Below are 25,238 nucleotides of genomic sequence, written 5' to 3'. Positions count from 1 at the left end.
TTGCTATAAAAAACGTGTTGCTGAGGTATTCAGAATGGTGCAAAAGATCACATGTGGGTCTGTAGACTGGCTAGCCCGTGTCCCTCTCATGTCTTCTTTTGAGAACAATCAAGATAAAAACTTCACAGCTTTCTGAACGCAGAAAGAATTCACGGGACTAACAGCCGCATTCATTCAATATATGGATTTTTGGAAATGGGCTATTTGACTTCTGTACATTGTCAAAACGTCAATGTTGACAGAGTGGTTGGGTTACTTATATTTCTATGGAGATTACAGAACCACAGAAATTCAGATATAGAATTGCCCTCAGGACTATGTTGTACAGTAAAAATATGTATCTCAACAATAGGCCTATGTGTACTTAATACCCCCCCCCCCTAGTGTACATGGCAAAGTTGTATCCTGTCATGATCAGTGGCAGCTGAAACATCTGCTGCAGTCATCACTGACCTCATCCACCCCTGCCAGTTTTCAGGGAACGTCTCTTCTCTCCTCTCCCACTCAATCTTTTTTTTCTTCATTCTCTCCCAGCCTTTCGTTTTCTCTTCCTCCTCTCTCATTCTCATGACTGAGACCAGAAACATCATTTCCCTTGGTCTCTTCTTCAAAGACTAAAGCAGGGATGGGAAAACACATAAATGGAAATCCCATCTACTGTTCTTTTTCTCATGGAGAGAGGGAGCGTGAGAGACAGGGAGGGAGAGCGATAGAGGGCGAGAGAGGAGAGCGAGAGCAGGTGAGAGGATAGATGGATTAGATCGATATCACCACATCATTTAGCCTGGCTGACCGCACGTCTTTAGACAGGAGATCCCCATGACAACAGTAACAAAACACAGGTGAATCCACGCATTAGCGTCTGATGATCATCCAACCACGTCCCACCTCTCAGACAAAGGAGATAACGTATCATATTCAGCAGAAACTATTGTTACCTTTCGTCTTAAGTCCATGCTTGAATTCTCATGGACTCCGTCCCAAATGGTACCTTATTTCCTAAGTAGTGCACTACTTTTGACCAGGGCCCACAACTATTATTCAGTTGTAAGCCGGAGTCAGTGGTGTGAGTCGCCGGAGTGAACGCTCAATTGGTTCAGAAGACAACTGTAGAGTATTTCTATTTCTCACAGACACACACAAGCGCCATGGTAACAGTGTATTCCTTTGAAAGGTAGGAAATGCGATACATCAATCAGATATAAATCTTTCTCACCCAAAAGTTTGGCCCCTCAAAATGAGAGCAGTTAATGGTCTCTGAAAAAAATAATAGTCTCTGGTGTTGGATCTGACTCTGGCTGAGAGCTCTCTTGAAAGATGAAATGAGAAGTGTTTGGGGACAAATTATAGTTGAGAGTCCCCTGCGAATGAACAAAGAATGGGAAAGTTTTCAGGCCAGATACTTAATCTAAATGACAACAGTTATTGATTGCAGATCTATTTCTGCAAATAGGAAAACACAAACCATTTCAAATTTCTAAGTATTTTTCCTCACTCTTGACATATACTTTAACATTGAACTAGTTTCAGGCCCCACTGAGTGTATCCTTCCAGTAGCTGGATTGTGAAAGAGAGGAGAGAGGAGAGGAGGGAGGAGGGGAGGGACTGTAGAAGGGCAGGCAGGCGGGGCACAAAGCACAGCATGCTGGGTAGTGGAATGGTAGTGGAATCAATGGAGTGATAAATGGAACTAATTTCACCTGGATGCTCCAATCATTACCTAAGCTTTGTCTCTCTGAATGCACAGAGAAGTGTAGTGTAGGGAAAGTCTCAAACCAATAACTACCTCCAATCATTAGCTTAGCTTCTCTGTCTCCTCCTGTACGACCCTATGAAACCTCTCTACTAATGAGTTTTAAACATGGATGTATAGTGCATTGTACTGTATGACCAGTCGTATAGCCAGCCTGGGAGTGTTGGGCTAGTCTCATACTATGCATCTGTCCTCTCCTTTCCTCTCTAGTCTTCTCCTGTCCTCTCTTGTCCTCTCTCACTCTTTCCTTTTCTATTTCTTCTTTCTAATTATTTTCCCACTGGGCACACACTGGTTGAATCCATATTGTTTCCACGCCATTTCAATAAAATTACGTTGAACCAATGTGGAATAAGTGTAGAATTGAAAATGGAAATGGTGCTGCAGTGGATAGCTGCAGTTTTACTGGCTCCCGACCAATTTATTTACTCTGATCTTAACTTTTTTTCATATAATATTTCCGCCATAATTTCCTATGACCGAAAACAGCTTCTGGACATCAGAACAGCGATCACTAATGATTAGCTGGCAAGTGTCTTCACTGACATTTTCAATCTCTCCCTGACCCAGTTTCAAGCAGACCACCATAGTCCATGTGTGCCCTCCAAGCTAAGGTTGGCACCATAGTGCCCTCCAAGTTCATCACTAAGCTAAGGACCCTGGGACTAAACACCTCCCTTTGCAACTCGATTCTGGACTTCCTGACGGGAAGACCCCGCGTGGTGACGCTAGGCAACAAGACACCCATCACTCTAACCCTCAACACGGGGGACCCTCAGGGGTGCACGCTTCGTCCACTCCTGTACTCCCTGTTCACCCACAACTGCGTGGCCGTGCACGACTCCAACACCATCATTAAGACAGCCTATAGGGAGGAGGTTAATGACCTGGCAGTGTGGTGCCAGGATAACAACTTCTCCCTCAATGTGAGCAAGACAAAGGAGCTGATCGTGGACAACAGGAAATGGAAGCCAAGCAAACCCCCATCCACATCAACAAGACTGGTTCAAATAGTTGACCCTTTTTGCGCCAACTCTTTTGACTCCTCACATACGCTGCTGCTACTGTTTATTATCTATCCTGTTGCCTAGTCACTTTATCCCTACCTATATGTGCATATCTACCTCAATGTACACTGGTACCCCGTGTACATAGCCAAGTTGTCGTTTCTCAGTGTGTATGTACGCACCTAGGACTGAGACCCACTAGACAGTATAACTGTTTTAGTTTGGGTCTCTGTAAGACTATGTTTGCCCACTGCGCTAAAGCCTAGGCATTCTCTCGGAGAGCTAACACCAGGCTTCAGGTCTCAAGCAACTCCTGGGAAACACTGAATCATGGGTCAGTGATTAAAACAGCTAAAGTACTGTACAGTCAGGAATCCTTTACGTGATCGATCTCATTTGAGTGTCTGGAACATATAACACATCTTAAATATGTTTTCATACCACACTAGATGTTGTTCTAAGTACATTTCAGCAAGTATCATTGAAATGGGGGAAACTTTGGAACCATTGATAGAAATTGAAAACAGATGTCCATCCAGTGTGTTCTGAACACCTTATTGGAGGCCAAGGGATACAGCCAGGCGTTAGAGTAGGGTGTCCCAAATGGCTACATATTCCCTATTTAGTGCCCATGACTAGGACCATGGGCCCTAGTCAAACGTAGTGCACTATATAGGGAATAGAGTGCCATCTGGGACACAGGCTTATTTCTGGATCAGACCTTGACTTTACCACAGCTGGAGAGGAATGTACTGTACTGTATGGAAAGGAACTCTAATGTACAGTTTATATATGGAATGGAACTCAATGTACTGTATTTTGTTTCTATATGGGAGCTAACTGAAGGCCTGGGAGAAACCTCTCACCTGTCACTTCCTTCCTAAAAATGCTTTTATCCTTGTGGGAGGTTCAGTAAAAGTACTGAGGTGCTGTGGGAAGATATATTTGACCCAACATGACCCCTGGTGTGGTATTGTATGGATAGAGCAATAATGAAGATGTAAAAATAGTTAATTGACCAAACCATCCATGGAGGAAATAGTTCAAATGCTTTCCTGCCTTGATACATATTCTACTGCAGCCATAGTAAGACCTGGCTCATGACAGTGAAAACACAGCTGAAATGGGATTTCACTTATTTTATATTGCTGAGGTCGAATGAATATTAGTGAACATCAATGGAAAACAAACTGAAACTTGACATGGAAAAAATGTGTTAGTACCACACTTGCATGAACATGACAAAACGCAAATGAGGACATCTTTAAAATGTCTTTATTGATCAACAAGATGGATCCAGGCTCCATTGATACAACACAATGTAGAGAATGATGCTCAGCATGTATGTAAGATGGAAAATAGTATACAAAAGATGGTTAATGTGTAGTTCATTATGTTTCTTATTTATCTTAATAAGACCCCTCCCCAAATGTAATGACATGAATACAGGAAAATGAAGACATAGCATAGTGTTTGTGTGTGCATGAAGGGGGGGGGGGGGGGGGGGGGGTCAGTCCCCTTGATACACACATACTGTACACACACATATACAATGGAACAGCATACATCTGACTCAGTACACACACACACCCAAGTCCTGTGGTTATCACTGTTAACCCCTCCACTCTCTGTCTGATAAGTTGATAACAGATGTGGACGATGGTGAGAAGAGGTAAGAAGATGGTTGAACAATTATTTATATTTCTTAGCTATTCCAGAAAACACCTGTATTTCCAACCCGCTTCCAATCACTGGTGTATTACAGTGAAACATAAATAACCTTCACCTTTTCAATTTCTTGATCCCTCCTTTCTTTCCTCCATACCATCAGACCTTGTAAGCTATGGGAGCGTACCAAATGGCACCCTATTCCCGTTATAGTGTCCTACCACAGAGCACTATAAAGGGAATAAGGTACCATTTGGGATGCAGGCTATACACCACTGGGTCTGGGTGACTACTTGACCCTGTGACCTTTTAGTAGCGACCCTAGTCTCTCAGCAGAGTGGCTGCTGGGATACATTACATTAACAACCACCAGGAAGATATATGCTTTCCATTTACCTACAGCCATTAAACACTGCACCGTAACAACTCGTGTTAAATGAAAATGTATTACTCTTGTTCACGTTGTAATCACTCAAGTTTAAGTCAATGACAGAATAGGGGGGAAAAAACAACCAAAAAAACAGAAAGAAAAACAGCACCATAAAACTAGCCCTGCATGGCCATAGCTCCAAACCCTGGCTAGTGTTCTGTAGGTTCGGTTAGCACCAATGTTTCAGCCTGCCTCCCGGAGCAACACGTCTCCAAGGGATAGTGCAGGCTCCAGTCTCGAGCTACAGAACCAGATACAGACGTAGATACACACACACACACTGACTGACATGTAGACGTAGACAAGAGACCCGGACTTACGTCTGTGAATAAGCACACAGCCAGTGGTAAGTAATGCTAGAGATGTAAAAGGCAGACACGCAGGCGGCAAACACGCCCGCACACACACACACACAGGCATTTGAAAAGAAACAGGAGTGTATTTGCATCACTTGGTAAGTGGTAAAAAGTGCAAACAGAAGACAAAAAGCAACTGGAAGAAAGCCATGGCTGGATTGTGCCCTAAACATAACTGTAACCATTATGCCATTGTCTAAGTCAGACTCACAGCACAGACGCCATTTTGCAGCTGAGTTGCATTGTGACGGGGGAACAGTGAACTCTCTAGCCACAGAAGGGCTATCGTCTTACTCCCCGTATGTGTGTTCATGACCACAACCAAAGCCCAAGTAAGTGAACTGGGTCGACCTCTTTGTTGATGGCAGTTAGTTACCGTCTGGACTGGAGTGCAGTGGCAGTAGAATAAACACTACTGTCTGGCGTCTGCCCCTGTAGCCTGCTTTCCAGCATGCTTTTAAATGATCAAAAACAGCTGTAAGAATCACAGAGTGGGCCTTTAAATGCCTGCATATCTTTAAAAGGTCTGATTTTTATCACGCGACTTAATGTGACACATAATACCAGTTAGAAGGATGTTGAGCTTTCAGTCTTGGTATTTCCCGCATAAACATCAACATGGTTTAAGTCTGAAATCTAAATGTTGTCATTTTTCCTTTTGTGGTCGGATTAGACTAAGGAAATCCCCCTAGAGTTTGGAGAATATATTTAGAGTTTGTTGTATTTGTCCTGGCTGCGGTATACTTGCTGAGTGTCTGGTAAATAAGGTTTAAGTACATGTCTATTGAGAGCACTGTACTGTGTCTTGACATCTCAAACCAATTGAGTTGTTTTCTACACATCAGACATGTGTGAGTTAATCTCTTCTGAGAGAAATGGATTGTGAGCAGAAGAGGTTTGGATTTGGTGAGGATTTACCATTAAGAACACAGCAAGGGGCAAGCTTACACACATAGCGAAAACATGTCAAATCCCACCTCACACCCCCATAGCAAAATTATTCACATACCCTTACGCCACAACTTCATTGGGTATATCATGTATATATAAATATCAACAATGAGTTTCAAGGCATAATTTTTTAATCATATACTGATCAATTTATTAATTCTGTCAGGACATTTTCCATTGTCCCAATCTGTCTTACACGAAGAAGGAAGAAGGATGTCGCATTTGTTTTTGCAAAAAGAAAGAAAGTAGAAACCATTATCATGAAACAGACACACATTCAAACACTGCTCACCATGAAGCAACGACACTAGTTACTTTTTTAGAATTCGGTGACCAAATCAAATCAAGTTTCCTCTGGCCAACCTAACCTAAACTCGCCAATTACCAAGAAATGACCTAAATGCCTGCTTCCTATAGCTCCGGTGAGATATTTTCCATTTGAATCGTGAGGTTCCAATGACTCTTTTGTTTTTATAGTACCAGAAAGGGAACCCGCAGCCATGAAACATAAACAAATAGATGCAGACAAGGTATATTCAAGAGTTTGAGCATCGTCATCGAGTCCTTCTGTAAGCTTTGGGCAGAACCACTGGTCAAGCTGCATGCCACATGGTGTGTTCTATTCGCATACAAGGAACCTGCAGGAATGTTCCACCGAACTGTTAACTGCAACCTGTTTTCAAGCACTGGAGGAACAAACTGCTGTATCTGTGAATCCGGTTTGTCCATATGGTTTGTTTCCACTTGTTCTGTTTTATTTTCGTAGAGGTTTTCTGAGCAGTCCAAACGTGGATGTAGATGCTTGCATGCACTTGGACACAGGAGAAGACACTGCATTGTCTTGACTGACGTCACTGTCACTCCTATTGGTCCTCGGTCGAGACAAGTGCATCATGGGTAGTAGGCGTCTGTGACTTAAGTAGAACTCTCTCAACAAGGCAGTCAAGAAGATTAAATACGGTCTGTCCGTATGTTTACAAAGACCATACAATTATTTTGGGATGCAAACTTAACCAATACAGAACTACCATTTCAGAGGGGTACGTGTCGGTTGACAGGACCAAACAATAAGCAAATCTATAGTGTAACAGCATTTTAATCTCTTTAATTTATCAGTCTTTCCTATCAAACTGATATATATATATATATCAAGTCAGATACCATAACAATACCATAACACTCAACTTTAGTGGCTTTTTTTCAAGAACCTTCATCCTCCCTATTTTGACTAATATCTTAAACTCTATATACAGGCAGAATCTTTCTCCTGTTCTGGTGGTCTGGCAAACCAGCGCTGGGGCCTCTGGGTAATAGAACATGGTTTGTGCCCCCAATGGCACCCTACTCCCTAGATATTATATACTACTAGTATCTAGGGAATAGGGTGTCATTTGGCACACAGCTTGTTGATCCCATTGACTATTTATCTTGGATAGCAACCAATATGGCCCCAACAGCTCTTTCAATAAACAAGTAAACAAATAAACAAACAAAGCAGTATACAAAATAGCAAAAAACAAGAAAATTAAACACAAGAAGAACACAATTGATCTTTAATTAAGGCGATTAAAAATATTGCAAAATATTTTGGCCCCTGTTTTTGAGACAGACTGCCACAACAGTCAAAGTTTCCACTGCATAAACGATCAAGAAGAGCAGGGATAGAAAAAAGAAAAGAAAAAGAAAGTGATAGCAAAAATGATTATGAAAAAAAAAGCATCCTCTTTAGAGAGAAAAAAGTATTTATTTGGTTTGGGTTTTATTTTTCTTCAGGACTGTTTTAAATGGGACTGGAAAAAAGTTCATTTTTGAAAAATAAATTATATTTTTAAGGAAAAAACAATAAAAAGAGACAGGAGTTGGTAACTCGGTGGTTAACTTCAGCAACATTTGTTATTGGGGGTCTTTTGTCTTTCTGAGCACGTGCAGTAGGGGTTAAGACCTAAGATACTGTAGATAAGAACCGGCTGTTTTCCTCTGATTGGGCGACAGCCTGATATGACAACAGGAAGATGACTGACGCAGTGCACCATGGGAAGAGTTGAACGCCACATGAAAGTTCTTCCCCGTTTAAGAGTGGTTGCACCAGGCGCCGTCCTAAAACGGCAGGCTAGGAATGGGGGTTGATGGGATACAAAATAACAGTACCCTCTGTTCAATCTCAGGGTGGAGGGGTATCTAGGCAAAGGCCCCACCCTCTCCCGCCCCCATTTGAAAAGACGGGGGAGTCTTGGGAGTAGGCCTAAAATGAGATCAGATCATAGTGGAGTCACCGACGTACTGCAACCGCCACCACCTCTGTCTGGATGTCCTTTCCGGACCATTGATTCCATTATACTAGAGGGTATAATAAAGTCATATTGGTCCAACTAGCGGACCCCTGTGTGTCACCCAGTCATCACACCCACTCCTGCATGGAGCGTTTGCAGTACAGTATGTGTCTGGGCGTTCCCTTCCTCTTAAACTGGAAGACGGTGTAGACCAGGACAAGAAGACAGAGCGCCAGGACACAGGGGATCACGATGGCAATGGCCTTCACTGTGTTGGCCTCGTTTTCCAGCTCAATGACAATGTCGACGTCCTCCGTGGGCGGCCACTCGGGGTCAATGGGGGTCAGGTCGCAGCCCATGAAGTCCTTCAGGATGGAGCGGGGGTAACCGGGTTCGACTCGCAACCTCTGATTGTTGAACTTCCAGTACTCCTTCCCTTTGTAGAAGTAGGTGAAACCTGGAGAGATAAAGTGATGGAAAGAAAGTGACAGAGGGGGATGAGAGAGAGAGAGAGAGAGAGAGAGAGAGAGAGAGAGAGAATACAATTAAGTACAATCTGTTCACAGTCCTAATATGGTCTCCACAGGATTCATTTGGATGTCAATCTGAGGTTGGTAAAGAACTTGTTTCCCTGTAGTTTGTAATTCTCTCTTTATTCCAGGCGCCCAATATATCCCTGGGGGTTACAGGCCAGTAGAATAAAGCCCGGGCAGTGATAAAGACAAGTGCTTACTCCTCTCTGGATGACCTGAAACACTGGACCACAAACACACTGTAAACCAGTGACATATCCCCAGCATGACAACCTGGCTAAACTCCCCATCTCTCCTCTCCTCTATACCTCTCTGCATTATTCATGAATTCTTCAAAGAAAAGAGAGAGGGAAGAATAGATGAGATATGCGCTCTATTTCCAAGTGCACAGAGCAGAGGAGTTCTTTAGAAGGGAAGAGAGAGATAAAGAGAGAGAGAGAGCTAGAGAGAGTGAGAGTGAGAGAGAAACAGAGAGAATGGGGTTCTAAATCACATGGGCAGCTGAGTTGTTTACGGTTAGCAACCCAGGGAGTGAGAGAGCGCGCGCGCGAGAGAGCAGTGTCCTGAAAGATTCATCTTGGGAAAGAAGAGAGGGAGAGACTTGGCTTTTAGTTGAGCTCTAACTGGTGTGGGCGAAAGAAGAGTTTAATTCCAAAACCCTATATATACATTTTCCATATACATTTTCAGAAATGTTGGTAAATTAGCTTTTATTATTTAATCAAATTATAGAAGAGATTGGTGTGGTTTTTCACTATCTAATCATGGCCCAGTTGTTCAATGACAGACATGTATTTGTTTGTCTCCCATTTCAGAGAGACAAATAATCCCACCATAAGACCGAGCACTGTGTGAAGGTGTGTGTAGGAGCGGATGAGCGATACAACACACACCTCTGTTCAAGCATCCCAGATCCCAGTCACACTGACCCAACCAAACATCTATAAACAGTGGAGTATAGCCTACCCTACTGTCACTTGCCCTGATAATGATTGATGATCAGGGTACATTTTCGAGGTGACTTGTTTTTCCCACATCGTCATTACATTTAAATTTCAGTCATTTTATCAGACTCTATCCAGAGCTAATCACAATTAGTACATTCATCTTAAGATATGTGGTTGTCTCACCCAGCTATTGTTGTCCATTTTCTGGGCATTTTCCATGTGAAAGGACCCATGAGCACCAACGTGAGAAGTTCATAGGAGCATGTCAAATTGGGTGTCAAACGAAAGCTAAGAGCATATATTTTTGAGAAATTAAGGCATATATACATTTTTCAACCATTTCCCATCTTATAAATGTGGAAATATGCAAAGGTTATGATTTCTGGTCAAACACTCTCTCTCTCTCTCTGCCGCTCTCTCCCTGTTCTCTCTCTCTCTCCGGTTAATGTCACCTCTACTGGCTCTTACTGACACCTACCATGACACCTACCCCTACCTTCCTTCCATTTACTGTAACAAGCATCCTCACCCACTGAGCACTGACCACACCGGATGTCCATTGATGTTGAAAAGAAGTTGCTCAGTCTGGCCTGGCCGGACCAAATCTGAACCAATCATAGACATCTATGTTTCACAAGTTTAGGCAGCACAGTACAGTACAGTAGAGCAGAGTATTTGATTATTTATTCTTTATTAATAACCTGGTAGGCCAGTTGAGAACAAGTTCTCATTTACAACTGCGACCTGGCCAAGATAAAGCAAAGCAGTGCGACAAAAACAACAACACCGAGTTACACCTGGGATAAACAAACGTACAGTCAATAATACAGTATAAACAAGTCTATATACAATGTGAGCAAATGAGGTGAGAAGGGAGGTAAAGGCAAAAAAGGCCATGGTGGCAAGGTAAATACAATATAGCAAGTAAAACACTGGAATGGTAGTTTTGCAATGGAAGAATGTGCAAAGTAGAAATAAAAATAATGGGGTGCAAAGGAGCAAAATAAATAAATTAAATACAGTTGGGAAAGAGGTAGTTGTTTGGGCTAAATTATAGGTGGGCTATGTACAGAGTCGAAAAATCTGTATACAGTGTGTGCATCTGAAGTAAGGAGGTAAGGCAATAAATAGGCCAATAGTGGCGAAGTAATTACAATTTAGCAATTTACACTGGAGTGATATATGTGCAGATGAGGATGTGCAGGTAGAAATACTGGTTTGCAAAAGAGCAGAAAAACAAAAACAAATATGGGGATGAGGTAGGTAGTTGGTTGGATGGGCTATTTACAGATGGGCTGTGTATAGCTGCAGCGATCGCTAAGCTGCTCTGACAGCTGACACTTAAAGTTAGTGAGAGAGATATGTCTCCAACTTCAGTGTTTTTTTGCAATTCGTTCCAGTCATTGGCAGCAGAGAACTGGAAGGAAAGGCGGCCAAATAGGAATTGGCTTTGGGGATGACCAGTGAAATATGACCTGCTGGAGTGCGTGCTACGGGTGGGTGTTGCTATGCTGACCAGTGAGCTGAGATAAGGCGGAGCTTTACCTTGGTTGGTACCAGACGTTTACCTGGGTTTCAGACGTTTACCATGGTACTAGACATTTACCATGGTACCAGACGTTTACCTGTGTTTACGACGTTTACCATGGTACCAGACGTTTACCTGGATTTCAGACGTTTACCATGGTACCAGGCATTTACCATGGTACCAGACGTTTACCTGGGTTTACGACGTTTACCATGGTACCAGACATTTACCATGGTACCAGACGTTTACCATGGTACCAGACGTTTACCATGGTACCAAACGTTTACCTGGGTTTCAGACGTTTACCATGGTACCAGACATTTACCATGGTACCAGACATTTACCATGGTACCAGACGTTTACCATGGTACCAGACGTTTACCATGGTACCAGACATTTACCATGGTACCAGACATTTACCATGGTACCAGACGTTTACCTGGGTTTACGACGTTTACCATGGTACCAGACGTTTACCATGGTACCAGACGTTTACCTGGGTTTCAGACATTTACCATGGTACCAGACATTTACCATGGTACCAGACGTTTACCTGGGTTTACGACGTTTACCATGGTACCAGACATTTACCATGGTACCAGACGTTTACCATGGTACCAGACGTTTACCATGGTACCAGACGTTTACCATGGTACCAGACATTTACCATGGTACCAGACGTTTACCATGGTACCAGACGTTTACCATGGTACCAGACGTTTACCATGGTACCAGACGTTTACCATGGTACCAGACGTTTACCTGGGTTTCAGACGTTTACCATGGTACCAGACGTTTACCTGGGTTTCAGACATTTTCAGAAGGTGGGCAGGGACTCTGCTGTCTGAGCTTCAGGGGGAAACTGGTTTCACCATTGAGGTGCCAGGACAGAGAAGAGCTTTGACTGGGCTTAGTGGGAGCAGTCCTCCAGTAGGGTTGTGACAGCCAAGACACCAGAGGTGGCAGAACGGAGTGCTCGGTTTTGGGTGTAGGGTTTGAGCATAGCCTGAAGGTAGGATGGGGCAGTTCCCCTTGAGAGGGACGGGGACAGATGGCATGAGTGTGCTCCGCCTCCCAACCTGGCCTGTTTTTTCCCATAGAGGCATTGCCAGGTCCGCCATTACCAACCAATAGGAGCCATTCTCAGGCTTTTTGTACGATCCACTTGTCTAATAAGTCTAGCCCGCAGGCCTGACAAAAAAAATAGAAACCTCATCTTTCCCACCCTCTGTGCAGACCAACTGGCCTCAACCGGATTGGGCAGCAGACTGTGGTATTTTGTTTTCTGCTTCCCTGTCATATTCCAACTGGGTCTTACAATATACGGTCAAAACATGGCTACTAAAATCATAGCTTATTGTAGCTACAAGGTATTAAAATGTGTATTTACGAGGCTGAAGTAAAGACTATGTTTGGTATATATTATGTGAGTCTTACTGTCTAGCGGATGGAAGGAGTGGATTAATAGATAGGGAGACGTGAGTGTCATTATGTTACTGTCTAGTAATAATGGTATTATGGGATAGATAGGTGGACATACCATTGGCTTTGTCTACGAAGGCTCCTTGTGGAGAGTCTGGGACGCCCTTCCAGACAGTGATGGATTTAGGGTAGCCTGGGTCCATTGTCCTCATGTCCTCATTGTAGCGCCAGTACCTGAACAGACAGCCATGGGGATTAGGGTGTGGGATAATCAGACATCAAAACACACATCTCACAATTTCATAGGCATCCCAGTCCCAATACATTAGAAACACACACACACACACACACACACATGAACTGACACACACACATCCCCAATTCCCCACGAAGGCACACACACATACACACACACACACACACACACACACACACACACACACACACACACACACACCACTCCACCCACACACACCACTCCACCCACACACACAGCTCAGCTCAGTGTACACACCTGTCCCCTTTGAAGAAGTATGTCTTGGCTACGTCCTCCCACCAGACGGCGGTCTCGATGCTCTGGGTTGGCATGCCGTGGCCGAACATAGAGATGTCCTGGGGGTAGCCGGGCTGGAGCATGGTGTCCTTGAACACCCAGAACTGCTTCCCTGGAAGCGACACAAGGACAACAGGGCTCAGAGGGACTGCTGGGACATTACACGTCTCAAATGGCACCCTACTTCCTTTATAGTGCACTACTTTTGCCATAGGGCTCTGGTCAAAAGTATTGGACTATACAAGGAATAGGGTGCCATTTGGGACGCATCCACTCACTCACCAGCACTGAGGGGATTTAACCCAGGGATGACATTTGGTTGGCCAGGAGGGGTTACTAAAACCTGGGGATGACATTTGGTTGGCCAGGCAGGGTAACTATAATCCAGCCTGCCTAACGTGAGCCATACCAAATCAGTTTCAGAACCCCAAGGTGTACCAATTCTGAAGCTGTAGTGTTTGTTGCTAGACTACTACATCACTGGAGATCATGAATGTTACAGTACAGCGAGGTTGTTAGAGTCATATCACATTGCACAAGAGTTGCAGCATTTTCAATTTTGTTTATATATAACCACATGATAATATATTAGGTGGGTCATCTAATATATTAGTCTGGGTCAAAGTGTCAATGATTTAACAAACTCCAGGCGTTTACATGTGGTGGTTGCTCTAAATAAAGTTTTTTTTTATGGCAACACTTCCAAATAGCCTACTGGCATGGAGTTGGCATCTAATTGTAGATTTGGAGACTTGTTGACCCCAAGATAAAACCAAGTTCTGTACGCCTCCAACTGTGGCCCTTGGTCTTTTCTTTGCCTCCCGAACCATCTTCCTCACTGCTAGTGGGGACAAGATACACTTGGGTCTTCTACCAGGCAGGTTTACCACTGTTCCAGTAGTATTCAACCTCTTAATTGTTGCCTAATAGTGGTAAGTGGCATATTTGTTTTGTCAGTTGTTGATTTTTTACTTCTCACAAACCAAGAGGCAGTCTTTTTCCCAAATGGCACCCAATTTCCTAAAAAGTGCGCTACACTTGACCATGGCTCAGGGATAGGGTGTCACATGGGGCAATGCGTTAAGAGTCTAGATGCCAGGGCCTGTATTCAAGAATTATCTCAAAGCAGGAGTGCTGTCCATACAGTGTTATTCATTATGATCAGGTTCGAGAAGTGCAAAGCCGAGACTTGAGGAAGTGTTGTCTTGTGTGAGGAATGGAGGGAGGAGGAGGGAGGTAGAGAGGGATGGAGAGAGCGGAGGGGGTGGAGAGAGTTATGGAGGGAGGTAGAGAGGGATGGAGGGTGAGGAGGGAGGTAGAGAGGGATGGAGAGAGCGGAGGGGGTGGAGAGAGTTATGGAGGGAGGTAGAGAGGGATGGAGGGTGAGGAGGGAGGTAGAGAGGGATGGAGAGAGTGTAGAGAGGAGGAGGGAGTTGAGGAGGGAGGTAGAGAGGGATGGAGGGTGAGGAGGGAGGTAGAGAGGGATGGAGAGAGCGGAGGGGGTGGAGAGAGTTATGGAGGGAGGTAGAGAGAGATGGAGGGATAGGAGGAGTGATTTTTTCTGGTAATTAGGTTGTGGCACGGTTTTGACTTGGTGAGCCCAGGAAGTGGTTTTTTTATTCACTGGCATAGGTCTGGGGAGGAAATGAACTGGTTTTACTGTCTGTGGAAGAGAAGGGCAACTGTGATTGTGGTGGGAGGAAGGGAGGGAAGAAGGGAGAGGGAGTGAGGGTGGGACATAGGGATATGTGAAGGTTGGAGATGGTTTTAGGTTAAGAGGAAGGGGAGGGAAGGTCGCAGGAGTATAGCCTAGCTCTCGTGACAGGGCCATGTGACAGGAAATGCCTGTCATTACACCTGTTTTATTCTCATGGTCCTTACATAGCAGGCTCATGGTTACCATGGTTACTCCAGCCCTGCCAAGCCCCTCCCCCTGGCACAGGCACTAAGGAAGTCTGGGTAAACTTGGTCAAGGGGCATTGGGGTGTGTGTGTGTATGTATGTATGGGTGGGTGTGTGTGTTAAGAGGGTTGTGAAGGATATTGGACATAAGGGGCTTCTCAGAACTCACCAGGGTGAGATATTTGGGGAGTAAATAATGATTCAGACTAGACTGACTACATCTTTTAACTTTAACTGTCAGTATTTAATGTTAGCTCAGATGTTCCTCCTGCAGTGAACACTGCTAATCTCCTGCTATCTCCTAACAATGTCTAAACAGTGTTGTATAGTGTTGTGCAGGGGATGGTGATCATTGAGTCTGGGCAAGGTGCCAAGAACAACAGGCTCCTTCCTCCTCCACATGGACCACACAGAGTGTATTGTACACACACATGTATATGTGTGTAGATCACACACACACATTACGTAAACACACACACACACACACACACACACACACACACACACACACACACATTACGTAAAGACACACACACACACACACACACACAGGGTCCCATGGCCCCTCCACTCTACCCTAAGCCCTGATTGACTTCAATTGTTCAACATTTTCTTCTGTATGGAACCAGTAATTGAAAACAGATCAAACACACACACACACACACACACACACACACACACACACACACACACACACACACACACACACACACACACACACATACACACACACACACACACACACTTTCGCTATACTCTTTCACATAGTGACCACACAAAACATTACAAAGCACAGGGCATGCATTGACCGTGTAGGCTAGCTTTCTCTGTATAAAGAAACGAAACATAATCAAGGCCAAGCTAAATAAATCATTGATTGGCTCTAGCAGTATACGTAGCTAAATTGTCTCTCTCTCCCCCGAGTGGTAGATTGTATAGATGCATAATTCTCTTAGAACCAAGCATTGATATACCCATTGTGTGTGTGTGTGTGTGTGTGTGTGTGTGTGTGCGTGTGCGTGTGTGTGTGTGTGTGTTTCTGTCGGGCTAATCAGAAAGACCATGGATGCAGTGCTACCGAATTAACGGGTTGATGCCGTTATTCTGGTAGTTCTTCTACATTTAGTCTAAGTCCCAAAAGGAACCCTATTCCCTTTATAGTGGACTACGCTTAGGGCTCTGTTCAAAAGTAGTGCACTATATAGGGAATAGGTTGACAATTGGGACACAACCTTATAGTCAGTGCACTTTGATACTATAACTTTCTGTCTTATCGCATTGCTCCCATTTAAAGGTCAGCAGTGTATGAGTGGACATTATTGAGTCAATGACTTTCTTTATGAGCAGATTTCACCAAACATATACATCCCTAGTCCTAAAGGCAGACAGCTAAGAAACAAGGTTGTTATGAGCGATGCATATTTATTTAAATTAGGGTCTAATTTACATGCCGATTCAGTGTTTGTATAACACAGCTTTAAAAAACAGGGAGTCCGCGTCACAATTGGCACCCTTTTCTCTAAATTAGGACTCCCGAGTGGCGCAGTGCCTCTCAGTGCAAGACATGACACTACAGTCCCTGGTTCGATTCCAGGCTGTATCACATCTGGCTGTGATTGGGAGTCCCATAGGGCGGCACACAATTGGCCCAGCGTTGTCCGGGTTTGGCTGGGGTAGGCCGTCATTGTAAATAAGAATGTATTCTTTACAGACTTGCCTAGTTAAATAAAGGTTAAATATAAAATATTTAAATATGTATTCCCTGGTCAAAAGTAATGTCCTAAATAGGAAATGAGGTGCCATTTGAGTCTGCATGAGTCTGCTGCAAACAACGGCAGAACGTCTTCATAAGCTTTGCCTTATAAGGCATTCAAAGTCAATTAAGAAACGTCCATGAATTCTTATCTCCACAGACACCTACTTGAATATGCGTAGCCTACATTGTTACCTATAGAGTCACTTTCTTCTGTTTTTAAAGCTCACGGTGGTTCTATTACAGGACATAGTAATAAACCCTCTCATTTCATGGAAATCTCAACTCTACAACCAGAAAAAAAAGAAAGAAGGGATTTCAGGAGCTCTTGGGTACACAGGGGACAACTAGTCTGTTTTTCGAGGAACTGTGAAAAACAGAAATGTGTTTGCGAGCCATCTGTGATTTGTAGTTATTATCAAGACAGACCCAGATTTACACCCGTCTCTTCTCTTCCCCACATCCCTCCCTTCCTCTCTCATGGGAGTATACAAGTCTGTTTGTTTGCTTATTTGCTGTCTCTTTCAGTAAATGTATATATTGAGACATCCCCTTCGTCTGCTATAGGTTTATACGATGTAAACACGTTCAGAGAAGAGACTAATCTGTGCTGCAGTGGGGCTAGTGAGGTCATACATTCAAATGGACTGATTATGGAAGAGACAATGCATGAAAGCACACGCACACGCACATTTTCAAAGGACAAACTGCTTTTGACTGTCTGAGATTAAGAGGCAAATTGCCTGGGTTACAGTAAGTACAGGGTCTATAGTCACGTAGTCTAGAGAGATAAGCCTCTGGTTAATCCTTCTACTACAGCAACGTCACTCCACGCACACACGTACGCATACACACACACACACACACACACACACACACACACAACCAAGAATAAGGAGCAGGACCCATCCTACTGTATCCTATTGAAAATGCTTTTTGGTCTAGGATTTGTCTGATTATGCAGATCAGGGATGGGCAACATTGGTCAGGGGTAAAAGAAAAATGTGCAGTTTTACAGCTAATTTCCTGCTATTCTACACATGTTGCAATACTGTAGGTTGGAGGCAAATGCTTTTAATATGATAACTGATGATCAATGGGCCCCACCCTGGTCAGTAAATCGACCATGCTTACTACAAGTTTAGATAGCTGGCCGCTAGACTAACTTACCAAACCCCCCAAAAATTAGCTGCCATGGGCTAATTGAGTGCTGATGCACAACCAAATTTCAAAATTGCACTTTGTGTACTATTATTCTAACTCTCAACAGTAAGTAAGAATGAGCCCCGCCAAAAAACCTACAAAAGGGGGGCCATGCGACCCGTGGGCCGCCAGTTGCCCATACCTGATATAGATCATGTATAATACATCTGTGGGCATCCTTACCTTTGAAGAAGACAAATTTCCCCTCGCTGTTCTCGTAGACAGCGTCTATCTTGGGGGGCAGTCCTCTCCAGAAGACATTGATGAGCATGGGGTACCCCGTCATCACTGCGTTGTCCCGTACCCTCCAAAACCAGTGATCCTGAGAGGAGAGAAGAGGAGAGGAGAGAGAAAGGGTCATTAACACACTGGCATACCAACATATCAACACAAGCTAAAATGTGTTGTTGGAAATCAAAACCCAGCTGGATAGTTTGACAGCTGTGAAGCTTAATGACCGAGAGATGATTCCATTACTCTGCATCAACATCCATTAGGCTTATTAGTATGTAACCTGTACTGTAAACATGCTAAACTATTCAGGTCAAATGGCTCAGTTTTTTGAAGAAACTCGAGGAAAAATATAACAATCTAAAGGAAAAATGTGCATAGCCAAGTTTAAGGTGTGCCTGTCTTTTTGATGCTGGATGTAACCTGAAGATAAGAGAGTTGGGCCAAAACTCAGAGGAAAGAGCTCACAGGCCCAGCTGAGAAAGACATTATGGCTCAGTAAGACACCACACCCTTGGCACGGAATGGCCGCTCTAGCCTTCCACAGAGGCCAAACACACAGTGACCTGCCCTCGGAGAAGTAGAGACAGAGAGAAAGAGACAGAGAAAGGGGGGGTAGAGAGAGAGGGTGAAGAGAGACAGTGAGAGAAAGACAGGGGCGAAAGAGGGAGAGAGAGAAAGAGAGGATGAGGGGAGTGAGGGGGAAAGAGAGAAGGATAGAGATACCTCATCACTGGCATCATCACAACACCACGCCTTATTCACATTAAAACCTGCACAGCCCATTTATCAAACTCCCTCGGTCGCTCTCTTGTGGGTGTGTGTGTGTGTGTGTGTGTGTGTGTGTGTGTGTGTGTGTGTGGAAGACATGTACACACACTTTCACACACACACCTTCACACACACACACACACACACACACTTTCACACACCCACACACACACACACACACACAGCGTCCCATGGCCCCTCCACTCTACACTAAGCCCTGATTGATTTCAATTGTTCAGCGTTTTCTTCAGTATGGGACTCAGCCCGGTAATTGAAAACAGATCAAACTGTGAAATCGGAGCTATTTGATTCCTTTCGACTCTGTAGAAGACAAAATGTTCCAATCTCCCTCTTTCTCCTGCTCTGAAAATATGGACAGTGAGCCAACTTGAGATGTAGGCCATTTCTGCTGGCACTTGGAATTACCCAAATGTCCAAACTAATCAAAATAACTACTATAACCTCTGTAACAGAAGATTATGGCTCTGTTTCATTTCTGCTTTGTTTGCGAAAACCTGTTACAAATGCATACAAACAGACTCAAGGTATTGCTACCTTGCAATACTGATGATGCATTTAGACAGAGGTACAGCTGTCAAAAAAGGACAAGAAGAAAATAAAAAACTCTTAACACGAAATGTTTGAGTTCACAGATGTGCCTCAATGTAGTGCAAATATCACTGTCGGTATGCATGTAGGGCTATAAGTCAACAACTGACATCTAATAAATGACCTGCATTAAAAGTGCTGTAAGTAAGAGCACCTAACCACAGAACAGCCATAAAGCAGCATCGGGGCATCCCTGAGAGACGGAACGTGACAGAGGTCAACAATGAGGTCAGCTGAGGCTAAACAAGCCAATTGGGGCTGATCTGATGTGCGTGTGTGTTAAGGTGAGAGGACAGTGGGGGGGAAACGAGTGGAGATGAAAGAAGCCAGGGTCTAGGTTCGCCTCAGAGGGATAAGCACAGATAACACACACCTCCTAGTAGACCTCGTACATCAACGCACATGTACGTATACATCAGAGTCATTTAACAGGCGCTCTGATCCAGAGCGACTTACAGGAGCAATTCGGGTTAAGAGCCTTGCTTAAGGGCACAACCGACAGATTCTTTGCCTAGTCGGCTCGGGGATTCAAACCGGCGACTTGTTGGTTACTGGCACAACGTTCTTCAAATACTAGGCTACCTACCGCCTCAGAGAGGGGAAGTCAGGCAGTAGAGACAAGCACACTACTCCAGTTAAGACAAGGGGGAAGGGAAGAATGGAGAAACATGGGTGGGGATGGATGAGTGAAAGACACCTAGTTAAGTGAAACGCGCTCTTCTCTTCAAGCCCAACCAAAGAGGAGAGAGGAGGGGAAGCTGTGAGGAGCAGTGAGGAGCAGTGAGGAGAGGGGCGGAGCAGTGAGGAGCAGTGAGGAGCAGTGAGGAGCAGTGGGGAGCAGTGAGGAGCAGTGAGGAGCAGTGAGGAGAGGGGCGGAGCAGTGAGGAGCAGTGAGGAGCAGTGAGGAGCAGTGAGGAGAGGGGCGGAGAAAGAGGGAAGGAGGGAAAAGAGGGTGGGAGGCGAGAAAGAGAGAGAACAAGAGAAACAACCCCCATTTCCCAAACAAAAGGTGTAGTCACAGTCAAAGAGATGGAGATTGAAAGGTGGAGGGATGGAGGGATGAATCTTCCTGCTCTGCCACTGCATCCTAGTGTGACCAGCCATTCCAGCACTAAATCTGTTCACACATTCAGGACAGGAAGGAAGTGTCTCTCTGCTGCTCTGGTATAAATCAGGCTCTCGCATGAGAATGTGTCCCTCAATCCCTGTACGCAGGGGCACGGGAGAGGAGGGGGGTAGGAGGAGGTGGGTGGGAGGCAGGGGGTAGCATAAGGAAGTGTGCAATTTTTGGGGGCATGTACGGTATCATGTGGTGGTGATTGCTGGACGCAACATGTCATGTCTGTTCAGTTTACTGTTCTCTCTTAAAACCTTGCCGACCCTCTTCAACCCCTCCTCTCCACCACTGAAGACGGCAGGGTCGTAATAACTGTAAATCCAGACTTGGCTGTATGGTTTTACCATTGGCTCTGAGCTCCGTCAAGGACACTGGAAAGCTACTGAACAGCATGTGTTTTCCTTTCATCCCTTCCCTCCTCTTCCTGTTGAAAGCAGAGCGGAGAGGAGGAAAGGTGACTCCGTCTGAATGCAGAAAGTCTCCGTTATACATCACTGTGGTACGTCAGATAGGCAGGGGGGTACGGAAGAGGCCCCAGAGTTTGAGACTGCAACTGTAGTTACGATGAGAGATACTCCCTCAAGGGGTCTCTTGATGTTTGATGGAAGCGTATGATATTCCTTCAATGTTTCATATAACTTACAGCTGAAAACGATTGTAGGTCTACCACACCATCCTCTCTAGTCCTATTTCCCATTATGGGACCACCTGTGTTTCAGTCTTTCAGGGCTGAGGAGATTTCATCTTTAAATGACTTGGCAGGTAGTGACAGCGTGTCTTCCAACACAATCAACTGGAGGACGAGGTGAGCCAAAATAGCCAAAGCTCGCTCGTACTCCCTCCCTCCCTCCTCAGTAACCCATCAACCAGACAGACAGTCACTCTGCACACAGACCTGCTTCAGAGGAAATACCACAGGCTAATGAAGATTCCAACTCTACTTGTTACTGGAGTAATTCATGTACATTGAGAATACAGCCCTAAGTATGAGTAGTAAACATCCTTCCAAATTGCTATTCAATTAGAGGACTTATTTGTTCAGGAAACTGTTTATCTCTACACATCATGTATTTTATCTACTTACGTATCCCTCCCTCCCAACCTCCCTTCCAACTTCCCTCCCTCTCTCCCTCTGTTGTTAATCACCCACTCTTAACCAGTCGGTCTCCACCATGACAACCTCAGTTACCCTGAACAGAACATCCATACTCTCAGCGTCCTGCTTCCTGTCTGATGTGTGTGGGAGGGATCGTGATTGGCTCTGAGTAGCTGTGAGCCAGTCAGAGAGTAGCACTAACTTCCTCTTCATCTCCTCTGCTGCTGGTTAAGTGATGCTAATAGAATCCCCCACACCCTCTCTCTCTCTCTCATAATACCTAGCTTAGATGTGTCTTGACCATGCGGAGCACATTCGGATTTGGGAGAAAACATGCATTGTGCTTTTGTTGCAGATGATGGACAAGCTGAGAGCTTCTCTTGAAAACCGGATTCAAGCCACACACTATAATTACAATGAGCTCAAACGCATAGTGTAAAAAACAACTTAGAAACACAATTCATATACATAAAGGAAGTTGCATAATAGGTGATTTTGTGTTGTCTCTTCATGAGAGGAGATAATGATGATGGTTAGAACAGGGAATGTGATTTATTTTCATTGTGGCTTCGTTAAATATGCTCATTGACAGCTTAAAAACAAAACAATAGTACAACAGCCCTTGAAACCAACTCTTTCTGGAGTTGAAAGATTGGAGGGAAATACCACTAAACCAAACCAATAAATAAAACGGGTCAATGCTCTCTTTGATCTGCGAGTTAAATATGACCTCTATCCATGGCCTGAATCATGAGTAGTTGGCCAGTGTTTTGATTCATATCCACAGAGTCGTTATTGTGGAAATCTATCCATCCATCCCTGAGCTGAGGTGCCAAACTCATAAACGATCAGACTGAGACTTCCTGTGTTCCTTTGTGTACATCCAAATAGCACCCTATTCCCTATATAGTGCACTACTTTTGTCAAGAGCCCTATGGGACACTATTTGACGTACTATCTGTCTTTCTTAGCTCTGTCTTGAAATCTCATGTCTCTTTCCACTACTGACTATCACCAAAGCCGGGTCGTTCCACGCCAACTTTTGCCAGGGGAGTGGAGGGAGAAACCATGTGAGAGGGGTTCTTAGGCAGACATTTTCATGGAGACACAGGTCACTGAGACTGTTGGCCTGAAGGTTTTTCCTACACACAAATATTATACATTTGTCCATTTGCCTTGTCTCCATGATTAAGTACAGTGGACTGAGACAGGAGAAGAGAAAAATCTGCAATGGCTGTTACTGTTTTTTGGAAAGCCGAGTGAGAATGAGGATTTTTCCAAGCAATGTAAGACACAAGTAGAATCACTGTTCAAATGAAATAAACCAAACCACAGTGTAAGTGTGTTTGGCAATATTCTATGAGAGGGGTATTTCCCCAGTGAGTTCCACGTGTTTTAGCCTACTTAACCAATGAATACTAGCTATTTATAACCCCTGAAAAATACACACAAAAGAACAGCCGCTCTCTCTCTTTCTCTTTCTCTTTGGTGGAGAACATAGCTGATCTTTGTGTTGCCTGGAGGGCTTTCCCCTTTCCTCCTGTGTGTGTGCATATGTATATGTGTGTGCGGGCGTGCATTAGCTGACTGTGAGCTGCCAGGGCCTTGTACTCGGAGACTCTGAGTCTCTGGATGAGGATACATAAGCATAGACACATCACGAATCTGTGTTAAACTGGACAGAAAGCTACTGTGGGGTTTGTTACTGGACAGAAAGCTACTGTGGGGTTTGTTACTGGACAGAAAGCTACTGTGGGGTTTGTTACTGGACAGAAAGCTACTGTGGGGTTTGTTACTGGACAGAAAGCTACTGTGGGGTTTGTTACTGGACAGAAAGCTACTGTGGGGTTTGTTACTGGACAGAAAGCTACTGTGGGGTTTGTTACTGGATAATCTCTCGTGGACAGACCACGTAAACATAAACCAAATTATGCACCATTTTTGTTCTGGTAAACTGAGATGAGGTTACTACTGTGGGGTTTGTTTGGGAAGAGAAAACCATATTCCATCTGGACTAGATGTTATTTCTATGTAAGCTAATAGATATTCAAACAAGTCCTGGGCTTGCGTCCCAAATGGCACTCTACTTCCTATTTACGGCACTACTTTTGACCAGGGCTCTTGTCAGACGTATTGCACTATATAGGAAATAGGGTGTCATTTGGAACGCATCCCTGCCATAGCGTACAGACCTCACATTTAGAATGTGTGAGTCACTCAGTCACTTACATAATCACTATAAAGTGCTATATGTAGACTATCCTACAGTGCAGTCTGTTCAATTCCTCTCAAGAAAATGAATGTGGAAGAGAGTTACATTTTAGAGATGTTAAAGTGCTAATTACATGAGCCACAGTGCAGTACATATGTCCCCTTGAGTTTCAATGATGATAACGCTTGAAATCTCCTGACCAACAGAAACCACTGACTACTCTGTAGCTATATATAACTACGGGTATACACACTACCCAGAGTGCTTCAGTTATCTGCTACATTAGTACATATTAGGCACATATATGAAGCCCTCCCACACAGAGCCTTTCCATTAGTTCGACTCTGAGACCTGACTAACTGAAAGCACACTCTCCGAAATAAAGGTATATATTTGTTCTTAAAGGGGTATAAACGCTTGTCACTGTCGTGGTATCCTGTAAGGCAGTCGTTTGTACCTTTAGTTATAGATATATAATTGTACCCTTGCAGTTCGTACCTTAAAAGAGCCAATAGTGTACCTTAGGGGATGAGATAGTACCTTACTATATGTAGTCCAAAAAAAAAGCATACATTTGGAAAAGGTAAGCGTTTCCCTTTTTTTGTGGTTGCCTTTTTTTTCTTTCTAAGGGGCAAAAATGTACGTCTTAAACGGGTTTTAGGTGTTGTTTTAACACTGCAGGGTGTAAAACCTTATTTGAATATTTCCCAGGGTGTCTGTTTTGTGCATGCAAAAACAAACGGTTGCAATAAATCCAACTACTAACAGATCAGTTTTGCTACCTGACATATAAAACCATATGTTGAGTCTAGTTTTAGCCCAAAACAGTAGTCTGAAACTCCTGGTTTCCTGGCCACATCGGCCACAAAATTCTTATTGGAATCCAGCCAGAGTTATTCACCTGTAACCTGCATTTAGAATGACTG

At 44.1% G+C, this 25,238-nt stretch overlaps 1 protein-coding gene across 4 annotated transcripts in view; it reads right to left on the bottom strand.

Moving 5' to 3' along the window:
* Positions 1–4,018: 4,018 nt before the first annotated feature.
* Positions 4,019–25,238, bottom strand: part of LOC110535521 (matrix metalloproteinase-16) — a 71,574-nt gene continuing 50,354 nt past the window's right edge. For all 4 annotated transcript variants that reach the window (XM_021620567.2, XM_021620569.2, XM_021620568.2 and 1 more), the window contains 4 exons: positions 18,460–18,598; positions 13,380–13,530; positions 12,984–13,099; positions 4,019–8,892 (listed from right to left, as the gene is read on the bottom strand). In XM_021620567.2, the coding sequence (XP_021476242.1) occupies positions 8,564–8,892; positions 12,984–13,099; positions 13,380–13,530; positions 18,460–18,598 (735 nt within the window). In that variant the 3' untranslated portion in view covers positions 4,019–8,563. The remainder of the gene's footprint in view (positions 8,893–12,983; positions 13,100–13,379; positions 13,531–18,459; positions 18,599–25,238) is intronic.

The sequence above is a fragment of the Oncorhynchus mykiss genome, chromosome 11, assembly GCF_013265735.2.
Source record: "Oncorhynchus mykiss isolate Arlee chromosome 11, USDA_OmykA_1.1, whole genome shotgun sequence".
Taxonomy (NCBI): Eukaryota; Metazoa; Chordata; class Actinopteri; order Salmoniformes; family Salmonidae; genus Oncorhynchus; species Oncorhynchus mykiss.
Note: the sequence above shows the minus strand (reverse complement) of the source record. Positions and strands in the feature narration are given on the sequence as shown.